The sequence below is a fragment of the Microcaecilia unicolor genome, chromosome 1, assembly GCF_901765095.1.
Source record: "Microcaecilia unicolor chromosome 1, aMicUni1.1, whole genome shotgun sequence".
Taxonomy (NCBI): domain Eukaryota; kingdom Metazoa; phylum Chordata; class Amphibia; order Gymnophiona; family Siphonopidae; genus Microcaecilia; species Microcaecilia unicolor.
The window spans coordinates 262,536,132-262,559,906 of NC_044031.1; the positions used below are offsets into that span (position 1 = coordinate 262,536,132).

The window sequence follows — 23,775 nt, forward strand, 5'->3', positions numbered from 1 at the left end:
CGTTTTATTTCTGCTCGATGGACTCCAAGCGTTGTGTTCTCCTTTTGAAGTGACTGTGGAGAATTTGTGTGTGCCTCTTCCCCTTCATATTGAATTCGCGTGGATTTTTTTTTAAATTTTTTTCCGGAAGGAGAAACGACAGTAGTGTGTAGAAGAATTCTTGCTTGGTGGAAAGTACAGAGCAGCTCAGAGCTGGGACTCGCTTTTGGAAAGAGTGGCCGGGGGGGGGGGGGGGGGGGATTGATGTGATTTTTTTTTTTTTCGTTCTGGTACCCCCAGTTTGCTGCCGGACTGATGGAGGAGCGTCCTTGCTCTCCCGCGGTGATCACCACCCAAAGCTCCTACAGTGAAGACACGTTCTCCAGTACCACCAGCTTCTCCTACGACAGGGACTTCCTCCAAACTCCTCCAGGCATCTTGCTGCTGGCAGAAATCGTAAGCAAACTCTCTAGGAGTCTTATAGTCTATATTGTGAGCGTATGCTTGTGTGCATATGTGTTTCATATAGTCATAATTTCGGGCGTTTTCCTGTCCAATTTGTTAGTGCTCATTACAGAACTGTATGCAAGACGAAACAGACGTTGGCAGGCTTCAACAGGCAGCAAAATCCTCGATAATTAGCTTCTTTCTTAGATCCCGATGACAAATAAGAACAAGAAGTGAAAAGTGCTGAGCTCTTTGCTGGTTTATTGCACAGGATGAATTGTTTAGCAATGATTATTATTAGTATTCTAGAATGTACTGATCTGGAATGGAAGATTGCACTTGCTGATCCGAGTTTCCTTGATGTGTGCAGTACAGACGTTTCATTGACCTTCACTTTTGTTCCAGTGTTAGGAGATCGCTTCTTCAGAGTATCAACCTGTAGTATGCGATTTCTACTCGGTCATCATACCACGAGAAAAATGACCATGCAAGCGATATTCTAGCATTGCTATAAAACTATAACTTGAACTGCCAGCAAAGTGGATACCGTAGGTATTATAATCGTCTGTTCTTCAAGCCTGACAATATGCTATCATTTGTAGTTATTTTCAGGTTTGAGGTGCCAACTCTTAAAAACAGTGTATTTTTAAATCTGGCTATGCCACAGGCCAGAATCAGTTCTGGGGTATATTTTAAATTTATATCCAATTCTTTTCACAAAAACTCAGAACACTTTTAAGCCTAGGTATCTATATAAATAATTCTCACCTCCAACGTTCTGAAGCTCACTCTGTGGCAGGGAAACACTGAATCCCTGTACTGTTGGTAGGCTAGGCTGTCAGCACCACTCAGTGTCACTCATGGGCCCCACTTACTGTCACTCATGGACCCGCCCTCAGCCACGTCCCATCTAGACATAATTCACAACCCCAACGTTCTAATGAAGCCTCCACAAGTCCCAACTGCATGGTTTCCAACTGCATGGAAATTTGGACTGGTTCTAACTGCATGGTGGTGAAACCCAAATTCGCCCATGACTGTTTGCCCCGCCCTCGCGTCAAACGTGATGATGTCAAGGGCGGAGCAGTGGCACTCAACCAATCGCATCGCTCCGCCCTCCACGTCATCACGTTTGACGCGAGGGTGTGGCAGACTTCGATGTACACCACTACACGCCGCTCACCCACACCCACGCCCCCCAAAGTCACCACCCCTCACCCCTACACCCCTAACAAGGCAAACCACCATCTCTCACTTTAAGACCAACCCCCCTGCAATGCTGACCCCCCTCCAAGTCAACCCCCCTCAAACATTCACACACGCACACACACACACAAACCAAGCTGCATTCACATAATTTACGAAAAACAAGGACGGGACAGAGAGGGAAGGAGGGAGGCCTGCTGCACCGCCTTCAGATCTCTCTCTCTAACACTCCAGCAACAATCAACAAAATCAAAGCCCCCCCCAGGCACTCCCTCTCAGTTCACCAGCCCTGCACCCCCCCCTTCAAAAAAATAAAATAAAAAAACACTAAGAACAAAGGAGACCTCTTAGGGAGGAGGAGGCTCAGAGAAACGCATCTCCCAAAGCTGAAACACAGGGGAAAAAAAAGATACTTCACACAAAACAAGCTGCAACAGCTGATCGTTTCCCTTCCACCATCCCTCCTTCCCTCCCTGTGTCCAGCACTCGCATAATTTACGATCCAGCAACAATCAACAAAATCAAAGCCCCCCCCCCCCCCCCCCCCCCCCGGCACTCCCTCTCAGTTCGCCAGCCCGGTACCCCCTTCAAAAAAAAAAATACAAAACCACTAAGAACAAGGGAGACCTCTTAGGGAGGAGGAGGCTCAGAGAAACGCATTTCCCAAAGCTGAAAGACAGAAAAAAAAAGATACTTCACACAAAAACAATGAGCCCCCTACACTCGACAGAAACGGCACTATCTAAAGTCTGCAATGACCTGTTCCTTGCCAAATCCAAAGGTCACTACTCCATCCTCATCCCCCTCGACCTATCCGCTGCTTTTGACGCTGTCAATCACAATTTACTTCTTGACACACTGTCCTCTTTTGGGTTCCAGGGCTCTGTCCTCTCCTGGTTCTCCTCTTATCTCTCCCATCGTACCTTCAGAGTACATTCTCATGGATCGTCCTCCACCCCTATCCCGCTCTCTGTTGGAGTTCCTCAGGGATCTGTCCTTGGACCCCTTCTTTTTTCAATCTACACCTCTTCCCTGGGCTCCCTGATCTCATCGCATGGTTTCCACTATCATCTCTATGCTGACGGAGACCCAGGCCAAAGTATCGGCCTGCTTATCTGACATTGCTGCCTGGATGTCCAATCGCCACCTGAAACTGAACATGGCCAAGACCGAACTTATTGTCTTCCCACCTAAACCCACTTCTCCTCTACCTCCACTCTCTATCTCAGTTGATAACACCCTCATCATCCCCGTCTCATCTGCCCGCAACCTCGGTGTCATCTTCGACTCCTCCCTCTCTTTCTCTGCGCATATCCAGCAGATAGCCAAGACCTGTCGCTTCTTCCTCTATAGCATTAGCAAAATTCGCCCTTTCCTCTCTGAGCACACCACCCGAACTCTCATCCACTCTCTCATTACCTCTCGCCTTGACTACTGCAACCTACTCCTCACTGGCCTCCCACTTAGCCATCTATCCCCCCTTCAGTCCGTTCAGAACTCTGCTGCACATCTTATCTTCTGCCTCGACCGATATACTCATATCACCCCTCTCCTCAAGTCACTTCACTGGCTTCCGATCAGGTACCGCATACAGTTCAAGCTTCTCCTACTAACCTACAAATGCACTCGATCTGCAGCCCCTCCTTACCTCATCTCCCCTTAAGTTCCTACCCGTAACCTCCGCTCCCAAGACAAATCCCTCCTTTCAGTACCCTTCTCCACCACTGCCAACTCCAGGCTCCGCCCTTTCTGCCTCGCCTCACCCCATGCTTGGAACAAACTCCCTGAGCCCATACACCAGACCCCCTCTCTGCCCATCTTCAAGTCCTTGCTCAAAGCCCACCTCTTCAATGTCATTTTGACCTAACCACTACACCTCTACTCAGGAAATTTGGACTGCCCCAACTTGACATTTCATCCTTTAGATTGTAAGCTCCTTTGAGCAGGGACCGTCCTTCTTTGTTAATTTGTACAGCGCTGCGTAACCCTAGTAGCGCTCTAGAAATGTTTAGTAGTAGTAGTAGTAGTAGCAAACATTATCACACACCAAAAAAAGGTACAATAATGACAGCCAACCACAACACAGTCTGAAGGATTCATCAACCTCGCACAGCAACACCCTACAAGCCCTCCGCCAACCCCTCCAAGTATACCACCTCCCAGCTCACCACACACGCCCCCCTCAAACATTGCTACACACACATACACAATTTCTATCACACACACACAGATATTTGCATCCAAACTCCAACTACGCCCCACCCTCCATCACTTTCACACACGATCTCTCTGTGTGACACTCATGATCTCTCTATAGACTGTGACACACAAACACCTGCTGCCAACCCCCCCCCCCCTCCCAACATCTGTCAATCTCACACACACACACACACACACACACACACACACTGATGCGGGAGATGGATAGATGGACACTCACTCTCTCTCTCTCTCTCTCTCTGTATCACCCCAGCAACGCTCACACCTGCTGCCAACCCCCCCCCCCCCAACATCTGTCAATCTCACACACACACACACACACACACATACACACACACACTGATGCGGGAGATGGATAGATGGACACTCACTCTCTCTCTCTCTCTCTCTCTGTATCACCCCAGCAACGCTGACCCCACTCCATGTCCCCCCTCTGTCATTCTGACACACACACACACACAGTCGCTATCACACATACACAGACACTTGCCCCCACCCTCCAAGTTCCCCCCACCCTGTTTTCATTATTCTTCTGTTACTGTGATGCTGCTTTCTTTTCAGCAACTGTAGCATGTGTTGACTCAGTGGTTCCCATACCTGGTCCTGGAGGCATCACAGACACTCAGGTTTTCAGGATACTCCTAATGAATATTCATGATAGAGATTTGCATGCACTGCCTCCACTGCATGCTAATCTCTCATTGTGGCCATCCAGGACTTGGTTTGGGAACCATTGCGCTGAATATGTTTCATATGTCTTCCTCATGTCACAGAAAGTCTGTTTAATATAAAGAAATCTTACAAATGTTAACAACAATTATACTCTGAATACAACTGTGGAAACATTAATGGCAGAAAATCACTACCTTGCTAGCGCCCGTTTCATTGCGTTCAGAAACGGGCAATTTTTACTAGTAATATAATAACCAGTAGCATGCAATAATAGCATTAAATAAATTGCAATGTTTCAAAAACACAATACAGGATGACTCATTTTAAAATACAATATTTCTTCAATACACATTTACAAAAATGAAATCCACCTAAAACAAGCCTTCTAAATATTGGGGTTGCACGTCCTAACAACAGGTGCTGAAAGCAGCAGTACTGTGGCCAGCTGACTTGGTGTTACAATGGTTTTCTGTATCCTTGCTACAAAATTTGTTTGGGAAGCACTACCTAAAGAGGCTGTTTATGTAGTTGTAACTTATTGGCCATGGCTGGATATGTTTCAATGAATCAACTGTAATAGATAGTATACCACTCTCTAGTGTTACTCAACATGGCATTAAGGGGCCCTTTTACCAAGCTTTAGTAAGCACTAGTGAGTGCTTACCACAGCCTCAAAGGACTTATCATGGGGCACTGTCAAGCATCTTGCAGTAAGTTCTGGGTTTGTGTGCGAACACCATGCACTAAAAAATTATTTTTATTTTTACTATGGAGAAGGAGTTTCAGGGGAGAGTGGATATTTCTGTAGTAATCAGTGCATCTACATTGCTGAGCGGTGATTAGCGCACCTGCCCTTACTGCCTTCAAAACAGGTGGCAGTAAGTGCTCATGCACTAATTAATTGTAATAGCCACACAATAATAGCAATATTAATGCATGGTAACTAATACAAAAATTTGAAAATCAGCCATGTTACTGCTGTGCTAAAAATGGCTTTACTTTGCAGGAAAGACCCATAAAAGGATGCACTAAGTATCATTTTTAGTGCTGCTTTGTAAAAAGCCCATAAAAAGCCCATAAAATGTATGATATTGACTCAAATTTATTTTATTGATTAACTAAATTTGGAACAGTATGATTTTGTAACAGCTAAACAAAGTTTAAATACTTTACATGTGTTTATTGAGGGTCTACTTTCTTTTATTAAAGGGTGTTAAGCCCTTAACACATGATTAACGCATGAGAGTAGGCTACCACAGAAAAGCATTAAAATGCTGTGTGGTATTTTGCATTTTTGCATACATTAACCAGCTCTTTACCCAAGATTGTCCTGAGCTGGAAATGCGCCCAGTGCGACATGCCCCCTAGAGCTCCTACCCACCCACTGTATCGCAGCCAAACAGGGACGGCAATGGCCAGGACACAATTACGGAGCCCCTGCCTCACTTTCACCCTGTGCAGCCACAATGCCTGCACATAGCTTGCTACAAACCTAGTGTTATCCGTTTTTAAAATATTTGTTGGAAGGGGCGTGTCATGTGGCGAGTAGGCATTCCCACATTATCCAGCTAGCATGTTATGATTAGCAAGCTAACTGGATAACACAAAGTTAGCTTGAGAGCACCTAGTGCTTCCTGCAGATTTAATCACCTCACTTGTCGCTAGAAATGGGAACAACAAGTGACAAAACTATTCAAAGTTGTTAAAATGCATGTGGATTGTGAAAAATTGCAGGAAGTCCTTCGGAAGTTGGAAGACTAGGCATCCAAATGACAGATGAGATTTAATGTGGACAAATGCAAAGTGATGCACATTGGAAAGAATAATCCAAATCATAGTTGTTTGTTGCTAGGATCCACACTAGGAGTCTGCACCCAAGAAAAAGATCTAGGTGTCGTCATGGACAATATGCTGAAATCTTCTGCCCAGTGTGTGGCGGCAGCCAAAAAAAGCAAACAGAATGCTAGGAATTATAAGGAAAGAGATTATTATAATGCTTCCGTGTCGCTCCATGGTGCGGATCACACCTTGAATATTTTATGCAGTTCTGGTAGGGGTATCTTAAAAAAGATATAACTGAATTACAAAAGGTTCAAAGAAGGGTGACCAAAATGATTAAGGGGATGGAACTCCTCTCACATCAGGAAAAGTTAAAGAGGTAGGACTTTTCAGCTTGGAAAAGAGATGGTTGAGGGGGGGAATATGATAGAGGTCTACAGAATACTGAGTGGTGTAGAACAGGTAAATGTAAATCAATTTTTTACTCTTTCATAAAGTACAAAGACTAGGGGGCACTCAAGGAAGTTACATGATACTACTTTTAAAATGTAGAAAACCAAGGAGTAGGGTATAAAAAGAAGATCCTTGTACACAGTATTTATTGGGTACACTTAAAAGACTCAAATCTTTTAGGTGTACTCAATAAATACTGTGTGTAATGATCTTCCGTCTTCCTCACATTTTTGGAAGGACCATTCCTTTTATATTCTACGCTTTGGTTCTCTACCTGATCCGCTCGTAGGGGTTGGTGTTCCTTTACTTCACGTGGTTGATCTTTCACTACTTTTAAAATGAACAGGAGGAAATATTTTTTCACCTAATGAATAGTTAAGCTGTGGAACTTGTTGCCAAAGAATGTGGTATCAACGGTGGTTAGTGTATCTGGGTTTAAAAAAAGTTTGGTCAAGTTCCTAGGGGAAAACTCTATAGTCTGCTGTTGAGATAGACATGAGGAAAGCCACTGCTTGACCCTGGGATCAGCAGCATGAATCTCGCTACCATTTGGTATTCTGTCAGGTACTTGTGACTCGTGGTGATCCATCCACCTGAGGAGTTCATGGTCCGTAACAAGCAGGATGTATCAACCCAGCAAATAATACTAGAGTGTCTCCAAAGCCCATTTGACTGCTAGGGCTTTCTTTTAAATCACTGCATAGTTTCACTCCCTGGGAAACAGCTTCTAGCTGATGAAGGTCACAGGGTGATCTTCACCATCCATTTCTTGGGCTAAGACTGCCCCAAACCTGACCTCTGATGCATCCATCTGTACCACAAATGGCCAGCTGAAGTAATGGCTGACCAGCACCGGCCCCCGAACAGATGGTCTTCTTTAGGGTCTGGAAAGCAGTGTCCAGTTCTGACCAGTGGCATAGCCAAGGGTGGGCTTACAATGAACCAATGAAATAATTACAATGAAAATTGAAGGGTAGAAGGAACAGAGAAAGGAAGGAAGGAAGGGAAGGGAATATAAATACAATCTTAACACAAATAAATAAGTAGGCAGGGAAATGAAAGCAAAAAAGAGGAGGAAGGAAGGAAAAGTCCAAAATCAGGTCTTGACTCGCTGAGACTCATCAAGGCAGGCGAACAGGACAGCAAAGCCGAGAAGGTAGTGACAGATGCCTGAGACAAGCAGTGTAGGTGATGACCGCGGTCTGTGGGAGACATTGGAAAGGCTGGTGAAGAATCGGGACACAAAGGCGCCAAGGATGAAGATGAAGATGGTGGTCTCAGAGCTGTGCATTCCAGAGGGTTTAATTTCTCCTCAACAGCCTGGTTAGGATTGGGAACATCTTTTAAAATGCTGAAGATTTCTTCATTAGTTGCATTGCTTGTGATGGCATTAGTCAAGCTGGTAGCAACTGGATAACCTCAGCAGCTTTTCTAAGGTTGAGGTTAGTTGGTGTGCTGTTAGGAGCACTTCTGCCTTGCTTTGTTTGAGCTTCCCTGCTTTACCCTTTTGGTGCTGATAGGAGCACTTCTGCCTTGGTGTGCTGTTAGGAGCACTTCTGCCTTGCTTTGTTTTGAGCTTCCCTGCTTTACCCTTTTAGCTTCTCTGCTTTACCCTTTTGGTGCTGATAGGAGAACTTCTGCCTTGCTTTGTTTCCTGTCTGTATGCCTTGCCTTGTTCTTGTTTAGTCTGTGTGCAGTTATGCTCTTAAGCACTACTGCTTGTATCCTTCTCAGTGGCTGCCTGTCAGTCTTCAGCCATTGCTTTATTGTTTGTCGGTGTGGCCTAGCTTTGTATCCTGCCTAGCCTGCCCTGTTTGTTTTCCCCTCTGACCTTCAGTCCCTGTTCAGTCAAGCTTGTTTCAGTATCCTGTACCCTGTGTGAGAATTCTGAGTCCTGTATCCTGAAGCCTGTTTTAGTCAAGCTTGTTTAGTATTCAGTGTCTGCCTCAAGAATCCTGTTGTTCCAGTCACTCCGGTCCAGTATTTCTTGTCTCCCAGCGCCATCCTGTAAGTCCTGCAGGCCGCCCGCACCTAGGGGCACAACCTCTGGGGAATGGTGGTCAGGGCAGGTGAAGTCCGGTTACTCCAGTCCTGCTATTCCAGCCAAGTCTGGTCCAGATTCCAGCTCCATCCTTGCTTGTTTGTCCAGTCCTGGTTGGGGGATTTTGTCTGCTGCTGCCATTCCTTGACAGCAGCCCAAGGGCTCACGTTGTTCCAATGTCTGAGATCCTGAGACCGTGACATGGCCAATCCTGATCACAAGTACCTGGCAAGATCCCAGAACAGTAAAATAGATTTTATGCTGCTTATCCTAGAAATATGCAGTGGATTTTCCCCAAGTCTATCTTAATAATGGCTTATGGACTTTTCTTTTAGGAAATTATTCAAACCTTTTTATGTTTAAATGTTTTTATTGAGACAGTAATAAACAACTACACAAGGAACTTCAGATCAATATACAAAAGTATCAGGAAGCTTGGATTCTTATAGCTCCCACTAATAATACTGACAAATATAACTGTCCACTCATCAAAACCCCTTCCTTCTCCTTTCCCAGAATCCATAGCCATAATGGTTCAAAAATAGTGAAAGCAATGATGCATCAAAACAAGCTCTTAATATCTACTAGAAGAATATAAATGATTCAGTGTCAGATTCCATGCAGTAGGTGATATAGATTGCAAGTAAGAATCCCAAACAGAGAGGTATTTTGTTACTCTTTTAGCATCTCTAGCTTCCCACAATGCTAGACTGTAGACATGGGCATGCCAGGACCAAAATGATGGAGGCTCCGGACACACCCATGAACATAATACACTTTTTCCCCACAACAGTAAACTTTCAAAGGAAAGCCTTCCATTCTCTACTCACCTCTTCCATTCCTCCCATCAGATCAAAGAAAACCAGTTCCACAGTAAACTGGATTCTCTGGTGGAACAGACTGCTCAAATAGAATGCCACTTCAGACCAGAAATGTTGAATATTCATACAGGCCCACGTGGCATGGTAAAAATTGTTGTCCTCCCTGTAGCACCTGACACAAGTAAAAGAGGGCAATCTTCCTGCTCTGCACAGCTGCACCTGGGTAAAGTAGGCCCTATGGAGCTCTCGGAACACACATTCCCTGAGATCTGCTCCTAGAGTTAGTTGAGGTATTCTTCTAATGGTACCAGCCACATTCCACTCCAGAAGCGGTTTCTCCAGACCTGCCTCCCATCAGAAGCGGTTTCTCTAGATCTGCCTCCCATCTTGCTTTAACCACCTAAAAATCTTTTTCCACCTTGAAAGGTTGAGCTGCTTTAAAGAGGCCCGAAATAGTCAGCTTTACAGCCGCCACCATCTCAAAGAATTCCCTCAATTTATCTCCTAAATTGGATTTTAAACTATTGGGGTCTAAGGATCTGACATAATGTTTGAGTTGGCAGAAGGCAAATTGGTCCCCCCACTGCACCTCCACCCGTTGGCAAAAGGACTCAAAAGACATCATTGTCCCCTCCTCAATAAGCACACTTTCCACCAAGCTGTATCCTCGATTTTCCCAATGAACAAAAGTAACATTATCCATCCTTGACAGGAACTGTATGTTTCCCCTGATTGGCAATTGGTCCATTTCCATAGGGGCACTAATGAACCAGTGTGTCAGTTTAATCTAAGTGCCTTTTAAGGGCCAAAACAGTACATTTCTCCCCAACGAATATGGCAGGAGGCAGTGAGAAACTTGCAAGAGAGATCTAACTCTATATGGATTATATAGCAGCTGTTCATAAACAGTTGCGATTGTAGTCCAATCTAACAGCCAGTCGCCCAAATGGCTCATGCATAATTATATAATTGTAAATTTGGTAAGCCTAACCCTCTATATATCCAATTACCATATAGATATGGCAGGTGAAGTTTCACCTTCTTCCCACCCCAGTAACTTTCACTACCTGCGAAAGATCTCTCCTAAGGAGGTGTACAGCGCTGCGTAACCCTAGTAGCGCTCTAGAAATGTTAAGTAGTAGTAGTAGTAGTAGGTGGTCAGGCAGGACCTGGAGCACATAGAGCCATTTGGGGAACACCTAGGGAACACCACCATCCAGTATAAGATAATTCTACCATACAAGGGTAAAGCCAACCAACCCTCTAATTGCCATTTTGTTGTGGCTAAAAGATGAGCCACGTTAAGGGAACGTAACAGCTTGGTGGAGTGAGGCAACTGAATCCCTAAATATTGGAAAGATTGAGTGGCCCACTTCAGCTGGAAACCCCCCCTCAAAGTCTGGTGCACCGTGTCCTCGGTGGCCAAGACCTCCAATTTGGACAGATTCAGTTTTAAACCGGCATAGTCTCCATATTCTTGGAAAATGTCCAGCAAGTCCTCAAGTTCTGAGGGTCAGTAAGGTTCACTAACAGGTCAACTGCAAAGGCTCTTATTTTGAAAATATTATTTTATTTATTTTATGACATTTGTGTATCCTGCATTATCCCAAAATAGATTTGGGTTCAATGTGGCTTACAATAAGAGAAACATTGAAAATGAGTAGTTTACATTAGAAATGTGCATTCAAAATTTATGAGAAAATGCAACACAGTGAGAAAAATATCATTAAACAACCCTCACCCCCTTTACCCCTGGATTAAATGAGAATATCCCTTACCAAAGGAACCAATGTAAAAACAAGTAAGGGGGATAGGGGACAGCCCTGGCAGGTTCCCCTGCTTATGACAAAGTTTCCTGAGCTTCTGCCATTGACGCACACTCTTGCACAAGGTTTTGAGTAGATTGTTCGTCCTGCACCCACAAACCGATCTTCTAAGTCATAATGCTGTAAGATATCATACATAAAGTCCCATTTAACCCTGTCAAATGCCTCTTTGGCATCAAAACTAATCCTACTACTTCCTGTAGGTCTACTCAACAAGTATGGGAATTAGATCTCAATGACTATAAACACTGCTCTCAAGTTTTGTCAGCTGGCCCAAGAACCTCTTTATCAGCTGCTATAATGCAATTAATTTTCTTCCCATATCATACAGCTCTCTGGACTCCAAGAAAAAGTAAAGTGTCTGGTTCCTCAAACTTTGACCTCTGCTGGTCCTGCAAAAAATACACAGGAACTCTTATACATCTTTTATTGGAATGCCCTAACCTTGTTCTTTTTTGGTCAGAGGTTTGGAATAAGCTGAAAGAGATATTTGGTTTCCAAGTATCATTTTTACCAAAATATATAATCTGGAAGTCCATTTGTATTACATTTTTTCTATCAGATGAAGATAAGTTATTGTTTGACTTTCTAATATCTATTGCACTAAAATTAATTTTTTCAAATTGGAAAGATAACTCTCAAGTGAATTTCTATATCTGGTGGAACTTGATTTTGCTATACAAAAAATATGAACAGTCTATTGCTTACTCCTCATTGGGTACTCCAGCCAGACTAAGAAATGGAAAACTTTAGATCTTTTTCTTTCTCCTATTACTCAGTCATAATCTGTTATTTGTAAAACTCAGTTTGGTAATTGTACAATGGACTCATGTAACTGTTTTTCTGTCTTTCACATGTTTGTTTTATATTTGAAAAATCAGTAAAACTAATTATTAAGAAAAAAAATCAAGGAGTGGTGTATTAGTACATTCCCTGAGTTCAAGGGAGGTTAAACGTTTTATGTTCTTGGCTATATATTTATTTATTTGTTACATTTGTATCCCACATTTTCCCACCTCCTTGTAGGCTCAATGTGGCTTACATAGTGCCGGAGACCTGTTTCCAGACTCCGGAGTAAAAAAATACAATGTGGTGTTGTGGTAAGATAATGTTCATGTGGTAGGACCACATAAAGGAATCGGTCAGCAGAGGGTTGTGTGTAGACCATTACGAACTTTAGTGGTATTGTGATGCAGAGTTCAGGCATTTACGTTAGATCGGTAGGGTATGCCTTTCTAAAAAGGTGGGTCTTGAGTGTCTTTCTGAAGTATAAATGGTCGTATGTGGTTTTCAAGTCTTTTGGTAGTGCGTTCCACAGTTGCGTGCTGATGTATGAAAAACTGGATGCGTAGGTAGATTTGTATTTGAGTCCTTTGCAGCTTGGGTAGTGTAGATTTAGGTACGTTCGTGTTGATTCGGATGTATTTCTAGATGGTAGGTCGATCAAGTCTGTCATGTCCCACCTGAGCCTCATGCACCAATGAAGGAAGTATATGAGCCAATCTATTTCCCATCAGTTTGACTAACAATTTTGTTTAGAAATTTAAAAGTGATATTGGGCGAAAGGATTCCGAGAGCAATGGGTCCTTGCCAGGTTGTGGGAAGACTATGATTTGGGCCATATTTAACTCTCCCAGCAACCCCTGTGAATCCAAACAGGCCCCATACATAGCACTTAAAGGTGCAAGAGCAGGGTCCCCCAGAATTTTATAGAATTCTGTCCTATAACCGTCAGAGCCAGCGGCCTTTTGTAAGGGACTCTGTTTAATCACCCAAGCTATTTCGTCACTGGGGAATATAAAAATACTTTGTCTGATTGAGATAATGTAGGCATAGCTATGTTTTCCAGGTACATTGTGTTCTCTAAACCCTCCTCAGCAAGCTTGCCATATGGAAGATTCTTTAAATATCTTCCCCCCCCCCCCCCCCCGTCTCTAAGTCCCACTACCTTCTTAGGCCTCTAGCAAGTGGATACTAGTTGAGCCAAAAGTCTCCCCCCTCCTTGTTACCATTTGTATATATTTATAGTAAGTTAGGGACTTTTTGCCTCTCCGATGTAGCAATTCATTTAAAGCAGTAAGCAGGGTTATTACATTTTGCTTATTAAGGTTATTGGCTAAAATGCCATATTGTTGGTGTGTTGCCTGTACTTACTGTTCTAAACGAATGATGGCTCTATGTCACAAAATGCCTAGCCACCCACCTTGGGTTACCCCGTGGCCACTTAGAGGGTCGTCTATCCCCAGCACAGCTCAGGTCTGCCTGCACCTGCCACTTGTACTCTACACTAACAGCACTCTCCTTCCACCGACTGGGTCACAACCGCCTCTGGGCAAGTTTCCCACTCTCAAATTATCCCCAGGGATTTCTAGGTTACTGGGGCCACACTCCCAGTGGTCCCACAGTTCCCAGAAAGCACTCACAGACCCAACACACAAACCACCAGGATTCTTTATCAGTCCAGACAGAGAGGCAATAAACTAAATATTGTTTATTGCTTTTTAAAAATCGAACAGTGGAACAAAATAGTGCAATCAGCAATCAACAGCAGGTAACTGAAATGTGGATCAATTATAACACTAACTAAATATTCCCTAGAGTCCCTCCGGCCCGGCCCAGAATGTGACTGATGGGTTGTGCACGCCTTCCAGCAAGTGCAGCAGGTGGAAGGTGGTGAGCCCTTCAGTCTCATTCTTTATATTATATTTATGTTCTATTATATTCTTTATATTTTTTCTATTTCTTGCTGTAATTCTTTTAGTTGCTTTTAATTTATTTCTTCTGTGCATCCGGATATATAAATATATTTTTTAAAAGCCTGTTATTTAGAGGCAGAGGCCCGTGGGGGTCTCTTAGCGCCTCAGGGGTGTCAAATTCAGGTGGCCGGGTTCCTCCCCCCATGTCCTACCTGGTATTCTTTTAAGCTGTGCTTAAGTAAAATAAATAAATAAATAAGAGATCTCAGCACAAAAAGGCAGTTTCCTCAAGCTCTTCAGGGGAAGAGCTTTTGAGGCAGGGAGAGGCAGCCACAAAACAAAAACAAAAAGAGAAGCTTTGATTTTGGTTCTCTGCCCTTTACTTTCTCTTTAAACAAGCAAGACGGCGTCTGTTTTCTCTCTGTGACGGTTTGCTGTTGTTTTTTCTGGCTCCTGTTTTGGTTCGCAGTTGGCTTAGGCAGACGCGATGGCAGAGAAGCTCCGCCGCTGTTCAGTCTGTCAGCGGCAGGGAGTCGGCTCAAGCGGTGTTTGTAAGTTTTGCACCGCGGTAAATGCTTCGTCTGAGCAGGGAGCAGGGGCTGTAAAAATGTTGGTGCCGTTAGCGCGGGGGGGGGGGGGGGGGGTCCGATTCGGCAGTTTTATTTTAAGTGCGATCGGGTCAGCCTCACTGGCAGCGCCAATTTTGGCAGGAAACGCCGCCATTTTGTCTTCCCCTCTAAATGCTTCATCCCTGCCTGCTTTACCGGCCTCTCTACCGGCTCTGCCTCAGACTCCTGCTTCTTCAGTAGGTGAAGGTGGCTTCCCACCTGACTTTGTGGTACAAATGTACTGAACTTTTTTATTGCACAAAGCTGCTTCAGGAGAGGCTTCAGTGAAGAGGTCTCAGGAGGGCTAAGCAGCAGCTGCTAAGCGGCCCAGGCAGTTTTGGGATTTAGAAGAGGATTTTTCTTCTGATTTGGACCAGGAAATGCCATCCTTGGAGGAGACATAGGTGTTTCCGGAAGGTCATTTTCCTGAGGACCTCGGTCAGCTGGAAGATGGTGCAGAGCCTCTCCCTGCGGGGAAGGGTCCCTCAGTGGTGAGAATTTTTCATAAAGATGACCGGCAGGAGCTTATTTCTCAGGTTTCCACAACCTTGCGATTTGAGGAGCAGGAGACTCCAGTGGCGGAGTCCAGAAAGGTATTTGTAGGCCAGGTAAGACTTTTCCAGTGCATCAGCATATTAGGGACATCATTCAGGCACAGTAGGAGGTGCTGGATTCTGCTTTTCATCTTGCCAGATCCATGCTCAGGCTTTATCCTGTTCTGGTTTTAGACAAGGATCTTTTTCGCCCTCCAGTGGTGGCTGCCGTAGTGTCAGCAGTCACTAAATGAAATACGGTTCCCGTGGATGGTGGGACGGCTTTGAGGGATGTCCAGGATCGCCGTATAGAATCTTTGTTAAAGAATAGTTTTGATGATTCTGCTCTGGCAGTGCAGGCTGCTATCTGTGGTTCTTTAGTAGCGAGAACCTGTTTTCGTTGGTCTGAAAAGGTCTTGGACTGTTCTTCTGATTATTTTTTCAGTGATAGATGCCGAAGTGGCGAAGTTGGAAATGGGTTGGCCTTTTTGGCAGATGCTCTTTACGACTTGCTTCGGGCCTCTTCTAAGTCTATGGCTCTTTGCGTGGCGGCCTGTCGCTCTCTTTGGGTTCGTGGCTGGTCTGCGGATGTGGGCTCTAAGTCCAAGCTTAGTAAATTTCCTTTTAAGGGTTCTTTTCTCTTTGGCGATGAGTTGGATAAGCTGCTGCGTAGCCTAGGTGAGGCTAAAGTTCCGAGGCTTCCCGAAGATCGTCCCAGGGTGCCTGGACATGGTGGTTTTTTTCCAGCCATGGTAGGAGCCGTGCTTTTCGGTATAGACCAGGCAGAGTAGTTCCGTTTCAATGATCCAAGTTTTTTTCAGAGGACTCTCTCTTTTTGGGTGGTCGTAGAAGAGGTCGGGAAACAGGAAATTCTTTCTGGTCTTCCTCCCATCCTCAGCAATGAAAGTTTGCGGGCCCAGCCTCTGGTTCAGGTAGGAGCTCGGTTGGCACAGTTTTATGGGCCCAAATTACTTCAGACCAGTGGGTTCTAGAGGTTATTTGCGATGGGGTTCGCCTTATAGTTTGCTCGTCCTTTGTCAGACACTTTCGTGGAGTCTCCCTGCCGTTCTCTGCTCAAAACCAGGGCTGTCAGGGACATTCTACACAGATTTCTCGACTTTCAGGCTATTTGTCCAGTTCCTTTGTCAGAGCAGCGTCTAGGATGTTACTCCATAAACTTTCTGGTTCCCAAGCAAGAGGGTTCCTTCAGGCCGATTTTAGATGTCCAGGTGGTCAATTGAGCCCTCAGGGTGCCCTCATTTCGTATGGAGACTTTGCGGTCGGCCTTTGTGGTGGTGCAGACCGGGGAGTTTCTGACGTCACTCGACCTCACAGAAACCTACTTGCCTATCCCTACTCGACCAGCACACCAACGTTTCCTTCAGTTTGCGGTGCTCGGCCAGCATTTTCATTTTCGGGCTCTTCCCTTCGGGCTTGTGACTGCTCCTCAGACGTTTACCAAAGTCATGGTCGTAGTAGCCGCAGCACTCAGAATGGAAGGCATTCTAGTCCATCCTTATTTAGACGATTGGTTGATCAGAGCGAAGTCTTACCAGGAGAGCGTTCAGGTGACAGCTCGAGTAGTAGACTTCTTGAAGTCCCTAGATTGGGTAGTCAGTGCACAAAAGATCTGTCTGCAGCCATCTCAGTCATTGGAGAACCTGGGAATCTGTTTTGACACGTTGCAGGACCGTGTTTTTCTTCCGCTGGCTCATGTCCTCAAACTGCAGTATCAGATTCTTCACTTATTGCAGTCACCGAGGCCAGCGGCCGAGGATTATCTTCAGGTCCTAGGTTCCATGGTGGCAGCGATTGAGGCAGTGCCCTGGGCCAGGGCTCACATGAGGCCACTTCAGAGGTCGCTTCTTTCTCGGTGGTCGTCACAGAAGGACTCTTTACATCAGAAATTGTCACTTCCGGCTCAGGTGAATAGTAGCCTACATTGGTGGCTGCGAGATGCCAGTATGACCAAGGGAATGCCTCTGGATCAGCCCAACTGGAGGGTGGTTACGACAGATGCCAGTCTCCAGGGATGGGGAGCTCACTGTCAGGGACAGTATGCTCAAGGCCTGTGGTCTCCTCAGGAGAGATCTTGTTCAATAAATCTATTAGAGACCACGGCAGTTTGACTAGCAATCCAGACCTTTGTCCATCTTTTGAGGGGTGGGGCAGTCCGCGTGATGTCAGAAAATGCCACCGCGGTGGCTTACATCAATCGGCAAGGAGGAACGAGGAGTCTGCAGTTGGAGCAAGAAGCGTCACAGCTGTTACAGTGGTTGGAGGTGCATCTGGTGGCACTGTCAGCGGCTCATTTGGCAGGAGTTCAAAATGTTCAGGCAGACTTTCTCAGTCGAAACATGCTAGATCCCGCGGAGTGGGCTCTAAGCGATGTGGCGTATCGGACGGTGGTGAACCGTTGGGGGGTTCCCCAAGATGGACCTGTTTGCTCCCTGGCCGACCGGTCTTCTTTATGCCTTTCCTCTCTGGCCATTGATAGGGCGTGTACTTCAGAGAGTCGAGATGCACAGGGGCCGTCTGATCTTGGTGGCACCGGATTGGCCTCGCAGACTGTGGTATGCTGATCTTCAGCGGCTTCTAGTAGAGGATCCGTTCAAGCTCCCGGTCAAGCAGGATCTTTTGGCTCAGCTTCACTCTCGTCGGTGTTCTACCTCTTTGAATTATGTTCGGACCTGGAGGATTTTTGAGGCCTGGTGTGAGGAGCTTGGGATAGCTCTCTTTCACACGTCCGTTTTGCAGATTTTGGATTTTCTGCAGCGTGGTTTTGACAAAGGCCTTGTTTTGGCTTCTCTTAAAGTGCAGATTGCAGCTCTATCGTGTTTTTGAGGTCGTGTTCAAGGAAGATCGCTGGCTAGCCACCTGGATGTGTTCCGTTTTTTAAGAGAGGTTAACCTCCTGCGTCCTCCGTCTCGCTGTTCTTTTCCCCTCTGGGATCTTAATTGGGTACTCTCGGTTCTTACCAAGCCTCCCTTTGAGCCTTTATCTTCTTGTACTTTGAAGGACTTAACCCTGAAGGCATTGTTTTTAGTGGCTATTGCCTCAGCTAGGAGATTTTTGGAGTTGCAGGCTCTTTCGTGTAGGTCTCAATTTTTGGAATTCAGCTTGGATCGAGTGTTTTAAGACCAGTTCCTTCGTTTCTGCCCAAGATATTGACTCGTTTTCTTTCATCTCAACCGGTGGTGTTGCCTGTTCTAGATTCTTTCTCTGGGTCAGAGGAGCAGCGTCTCTTGAAGCGTTTGGATGTCAAAAGAGTTCTGAAGCATTATGTCAAGTCTACGGAGGAGATTTGTCGGTCCGATCGTTTGTTTTATTCTCATTGGAGGTTCACGCACAGGGTTTATGGCTTCTAAGCACACTATTTTTTGTTGGCTTAAGGAAATTATTGCATTTACTTACCTTCTTTCTGGGAAAGCTGTTCCAGAAGGAGTTAAGGCTCACTCTACCAGAGGTCAGGCTACTTCTTGGGCAGAGCGTTGTCTGATGCCTCTGGAGGACATTTGTATGGCAGCGACTTGGTCTTCTTTGCATTCCTTTTCAAAGCACTATCGATTGTACCTCCTGAGTCATCAGCAAGTTGTTTTCCGGGCACACGTTTTGACGGCGGGGCTGTTAGGGTCCCTCCCATAATCTTACTGCTTTGTTACTTCCCATCAGTCACATTCTGGGCTGGTCTGGAGTGACGCTAAGGAAGGAGAAATTAGACCTTACCTGCTAATTTGCTTTCCTTTAGTCCCTCCGGACCGGCCCAGATCCCTCCCTTTAGGTATTCTGTGTCTTCAAGAGTTAAGTGATATTGTTTTCTTGGGAGCTGTGTTGCTGGTTTCTGGTTTCATTGTTTAAAAAAACACACACACACACAAATTCTGTGGTTTAGTATGAGGCTCATTTTCAAAGCACTTAGCCTCCCAAAGTTCCATAGAAACCTATGGAACTTAGCCTCCCAAACTGCTTTGAAAATATGCCTCTAAGTAACCTTTTGTGCATGATATGCAGGGGCATGTCATTGGTCACATTATTGTTGGTGGCACACACCCTGTGGTGGCAATGTGCCGGTGGCTGCTCAGGCTTTCGTATGCACAGACCATTTACGTATTGTTTTACTTCCTTCTGCTTTGGTACTTTGTTACTGGATCTTTCTCTTGTTGCCAAGGGCTCTTATTGGCCTCTCTAGAGTCACAGTTTTTTTCTCAGTCTCCACCTGCTGGAAGGCATGCACAACCCATCAGTCACATCTGGGCCGGTCCGGAGGGACTAAAGGAAAGCAAATTAGCAGGTAAGGTCTAATTTCTCCTTTGTGCTGGCCTTACACTTTCAAGGTACTAGACCAGTTTGGGAGAGTTGAGTGAGCCGAAGATTCTCACCCCGCTGGACAGCGCATTCCTGTTATTGACTGGGGTAAGTGTGGCTCTTACTTTCTGCCTTTCAGCGGCTCTACTTTGGCTTTTTATGGTGGCAGAATTGGTGAAGCGCTGTTCCCGGTGTTCAAAGCTGAGAACAGTGGCGGGACTTTGCCCTGGAGGGTGCTCGGGCTCTGATGCCCTTGAGATCCCCAGTGGGAAAGTTGAAGCTGACTCTTCCTGCATGTGGGAAATGTGTTCTACTACTCCTCTTTCTGAGGACCCAGTGGCCATTTTGAACTCACCCTTGAGGTTCCCACTGCAACACATTTGAATATTCCTCAGACTTCTTCCGCTCCTGTGACTTGCACAGGTGGCGAAAGGGACACTCCAGCCGGTTCTCCAGTGGCCTGCTCCAATTTATCCTTTTCCATGGAGTTTGTTTCACTCTTCCTTCGCGCTTATGTGTTGAACTGTGCGTCCACGGGGACTGGAGTTTTGTCTGAGATTGTGACTTCAGCTGGCTTGCCCTCTTCAGGCATCGAGGCCTCTGAATCTAAATGCACTAGATGATGGTCAGGATCGGATGGGGAGGTGGTACTCCCTCTTTCCCCTGATCCTTCGGTTAGAGGTGAAGGTTCTTCTTGGCTCACCATGGAAGACTTGGAATCCTTCAGTGAAGCGGAGTATCTTCCTTCTGAGGCAGATGACTCCTCTGCTGTGCGGATGTTTCACAGAGAGGAATTACCCACCTTTATTTCTAAGGCCTTACAGGCTCTGAATATTTCTGCTCCTGAGGTCTTTTCTGAGGCTACTGAGAATCCTAAGAGGGCTAGCACTAAAAGACTGCTCAGGGATTTCCCTGTACATGCAGCCATACAGGAGCATATCTCTGCACAGTGGATGTCCCCTGATACAGAGCTATGGGTGGCCAAAGCAATGGCTCGTTTATACCTGGTCGCACAGGATGAATTAGAACACTTCTGGTTGCCGAAGGTGGTTGCCTTGGTACCAACCATGACCAAAAAGACCACTTTGCTTGTAGAAGGGGGAATTGCACTCAAGGATGTTCAGGATCACAAGCTTGAAGCTGCTTTGAAAATGCCCTTTGAAGTTTCTGCCTTGACTTTGAAGGTGGTTGTTTGTGGGTCTTACGCAGTGCATGTGTCCCTCTCTTGGTTGCAACAGGCGGCTGACTCCTTGTTGGAGTCGGGGGCTCTGCTGCCTCTTGAGTTCCTTGACTTTGAGTTGAGATTGGCCTACTTGGCTGACGACCTGTATGACTTAGTCATATCAGTGGCCAAACAGATGGCCTTGACAATGACTAGCCGTAGGCTCATGCGCTTGTGCCATTGGGCTGCTGATGCAGCTTCCAAGTAGCGCCTGGTCTGGGTACCCTTTAAGGGTAAGCTTTTATTTGAACTGGATTTGAAGAAGTTGGTCAAAGATCTGGGTGACTCTAGTCTCAGCATTTGCCAGAGGATAAGCCTCGACCTTCTCCTAAAGAGACTCCTCAGAGATCTCGTTTTCAAGATAGCAGGCAGTATTGCCCAGGTCGTCCCTCTTACGCGGGTAGGCCCCATTATTCCCAGAAACAGTCCTTTTGGACTGATAAGCTCTCTGCCAGTCCTTCTGGAAAATCCTATGTCCCTCCTCACTCCTTCCAATGATGGGACGCTGGTTTACTCTTCAGTGGGATGAGGAGTGGACCAAGTCACTACAGTCCAGTGGGTATTGGATCTTATTTGTGTAGGCTACAGGCTCGAGTTCTTCTCTCCCATCAGAGATTTTTTCTTGGCGTCCTCGTGCGCCTCTCTACAGAAGCAGGCCACAGTGCAGGCTACTCTGCTGCACCTGCAACACCTGGAGGCAGTGGTGCCCATCTCTACTGCGTAGCATGTCCAGAAGTGCTATTCCATATATTTCATGGTTCCCCGGAAGGGTGGAGACTTCCATCCTATCCTGGACCTCAGAAGGGTCAGTCAGGCCCTCAGGGTCCGCCACTTCTGCATGGAGACTCTTGCTCCATCATTGTGGCAGTTCAGCTCAGAGAATTTCTTACAGCCCTGGACCTCAAGTAGGTGCATCTGCATAATCCCATTTGGCCTCATCAAAGAATTCTGTGGATTGCTGTTTGGGTCAGCACTTCCAGTTTGAGGTGCTACCATTTGTGCTTGCTATGGCTCCGCTGACCTTTATGAAGGTCATGGTGGTGGTGGCTGCCACACTGCAGCATGAAGAGGGTTCGAGTCCACCCCTATTTGGATGACTGGTTCATCCAAGCATCCTCGTCCCAAAGACAATATTTGGGCCATGGCCCGAGTGGTGTCTCTTCTCCAGTCTTTGGGCTGGGTGATAAATGTACCCAAGAGTCTCCTAATTCCTTCTCAATTTCTGGAATATTTGGGAGTGTTCTTCAAAACCAGGATGGGTTGAGTGTATCTCCTCAAACTGAGGTCCATCAAGCTCTAGAACCAGATTCTGCGCTTGTTGCCGTCTCCGTCCCCCCGTGTCTGGGATTGTTCTCAGGTTTTGGGGTCGATGGCAGCCACTCTGGAAGTTGTACCTTGGCTTGGGCTGACATGCGGCCTCTACAGCTCTCTGCTAAGTTGCTGGTCTCTGGTTTCGGAGGACTACGGAAGACATCTGGCTTGGCAGCCTTTGGCTCAAAGCAGTCTGACGTAGTGGCTCCAGGCACATCATTTGCTTCGGAGTGTTCCTGTGGTAATCACAGATGCCAGTCTCTCAGGGTGGGGAGTGCATTGTCTGTCCCAGTACCATCAGGGCCTCTGGTCAAGAGAGGAATCACTTAGGCCTATCAACCGATTGGAACTTCGAGCGGCGCGCCTTGCTCTGCTGGCGTTTCGGCCGCTCCAACAGGGACGACCAGTGAGCGTTCTCTCTGACAACCTGACAGTGGTTGCGTAAATTAATCGTCAGGGGGCATTCACAGCCCCCTCTGCTAGCAGAGGAAGCAAATGTGCTTTTCCAGTAGACAGAAGCTCACTAGCTTCAGCTCTCTGTGGCTCACATTGCAGGAGCAGAGAATATGTAGGCAGACTTTCTCAGTCGCATTACTCTGAATCCCGGAGAATGGGAGCTTTCCCCGTCCACCTGCTAGTTGATAATCCAGTGTTGGGGTCTTCCCAGTTTGGACTTGATGGCGAGCAGCACCAAAGCAAAGGCCTCTAGTCTCTTCAGCAGAAGGCATGAACAAGGCGCCGAAGGGTTAGAGTCTCTTCTTCAGCCTTGGCAGGAAGCACTCCTGCTTTAAGTCTTTCCTCCTTGGTCTCTAATCGGCCAGGTGCTCTAGCGAATTTGGGCTGACTGAAGTCAGATGATTCTTGTGGCCCCGGACTGGCCCAGGAGGCCATAGTTTGCGGACCTGATGCATCTACGTGATCACCTAAACCTAATCTTATTTTACAGACCCCCGGGCAACTGGCAAGAGTCACAATCACACTTTCTGGATTTCATATCGAATACTTGTGTTTCCACCCAGAACCTTCTCATTGCAGGAGACATCAATCTTCATCTTGAAGACACTAACTCAAGCAATGTACGCGAATGCAAAGACTTCCTCCAACTATGGGAGCTCCACTGGCCAAATATACAACCCACCCATAACAAAGAACATACACTAGATATCATTTCCCATAAATTCTCATCAGAACCAAATCTCACACTAATAGACATAAAATGGACAGCCATGCCATGATCTGATCACTACAATGCAAACCTTTCCCTCCACTGGAGAACAAAAAAGACACAACAAAAACAACAACAAACCTATACTACAAGAGGCAAAATAGACCCACTAATATTCTGGCAACAATTCTACACCGACGAATGGACAACACCTACAGACTCACCCCAATATCTCCAAGAATGGGACAACAGATGCAGAACAGTACTAGACAATATAGCACCACTTCAAACCAGAACCTCACATAGAAAAAACTCAATACCATGGTTTAATGAAGAATTGAAAGAACTAAAAACACAGATTAGAAGACTAGAAAGAGCATGGAACACACACTCAAAGACTGGAAACAACTACAAAGAAAATACAAATACACTATTAGACAAACTAAAAGGACGTATTATAAAACTAAAATAGGACCAAATTACAAGGATAC

At 45.9% G+C, this 23,775-nt stretch overlaps 1 protein-coding gene across 1 annotated transcript in view; it reads left to right on the plus strand.

Annotated features, from left to right (window-relative positions):
• The first annotated feature begins 227 nt into the window (after nucleotides 1–227).
• Nucleotides 228–23,775, plus strand: part of CMTM8 (CKLF like MARVEL transmembrane domain containing 8) — an 84,164-nt gene continuing 60,616 nt past the window's right edge. The window contains exon 1 of the mRNA XM_030205986.1: nucleotides 228–435. Within this exon, the coding sequence (XP_030061846.1) occupies nucleotides 295–435 (141 nt within the window). The 5' untranslated portion in view covers nucleotides 228–294. The remainder of the gene's footprint in view (nucleotides 436–23,775) is intronic.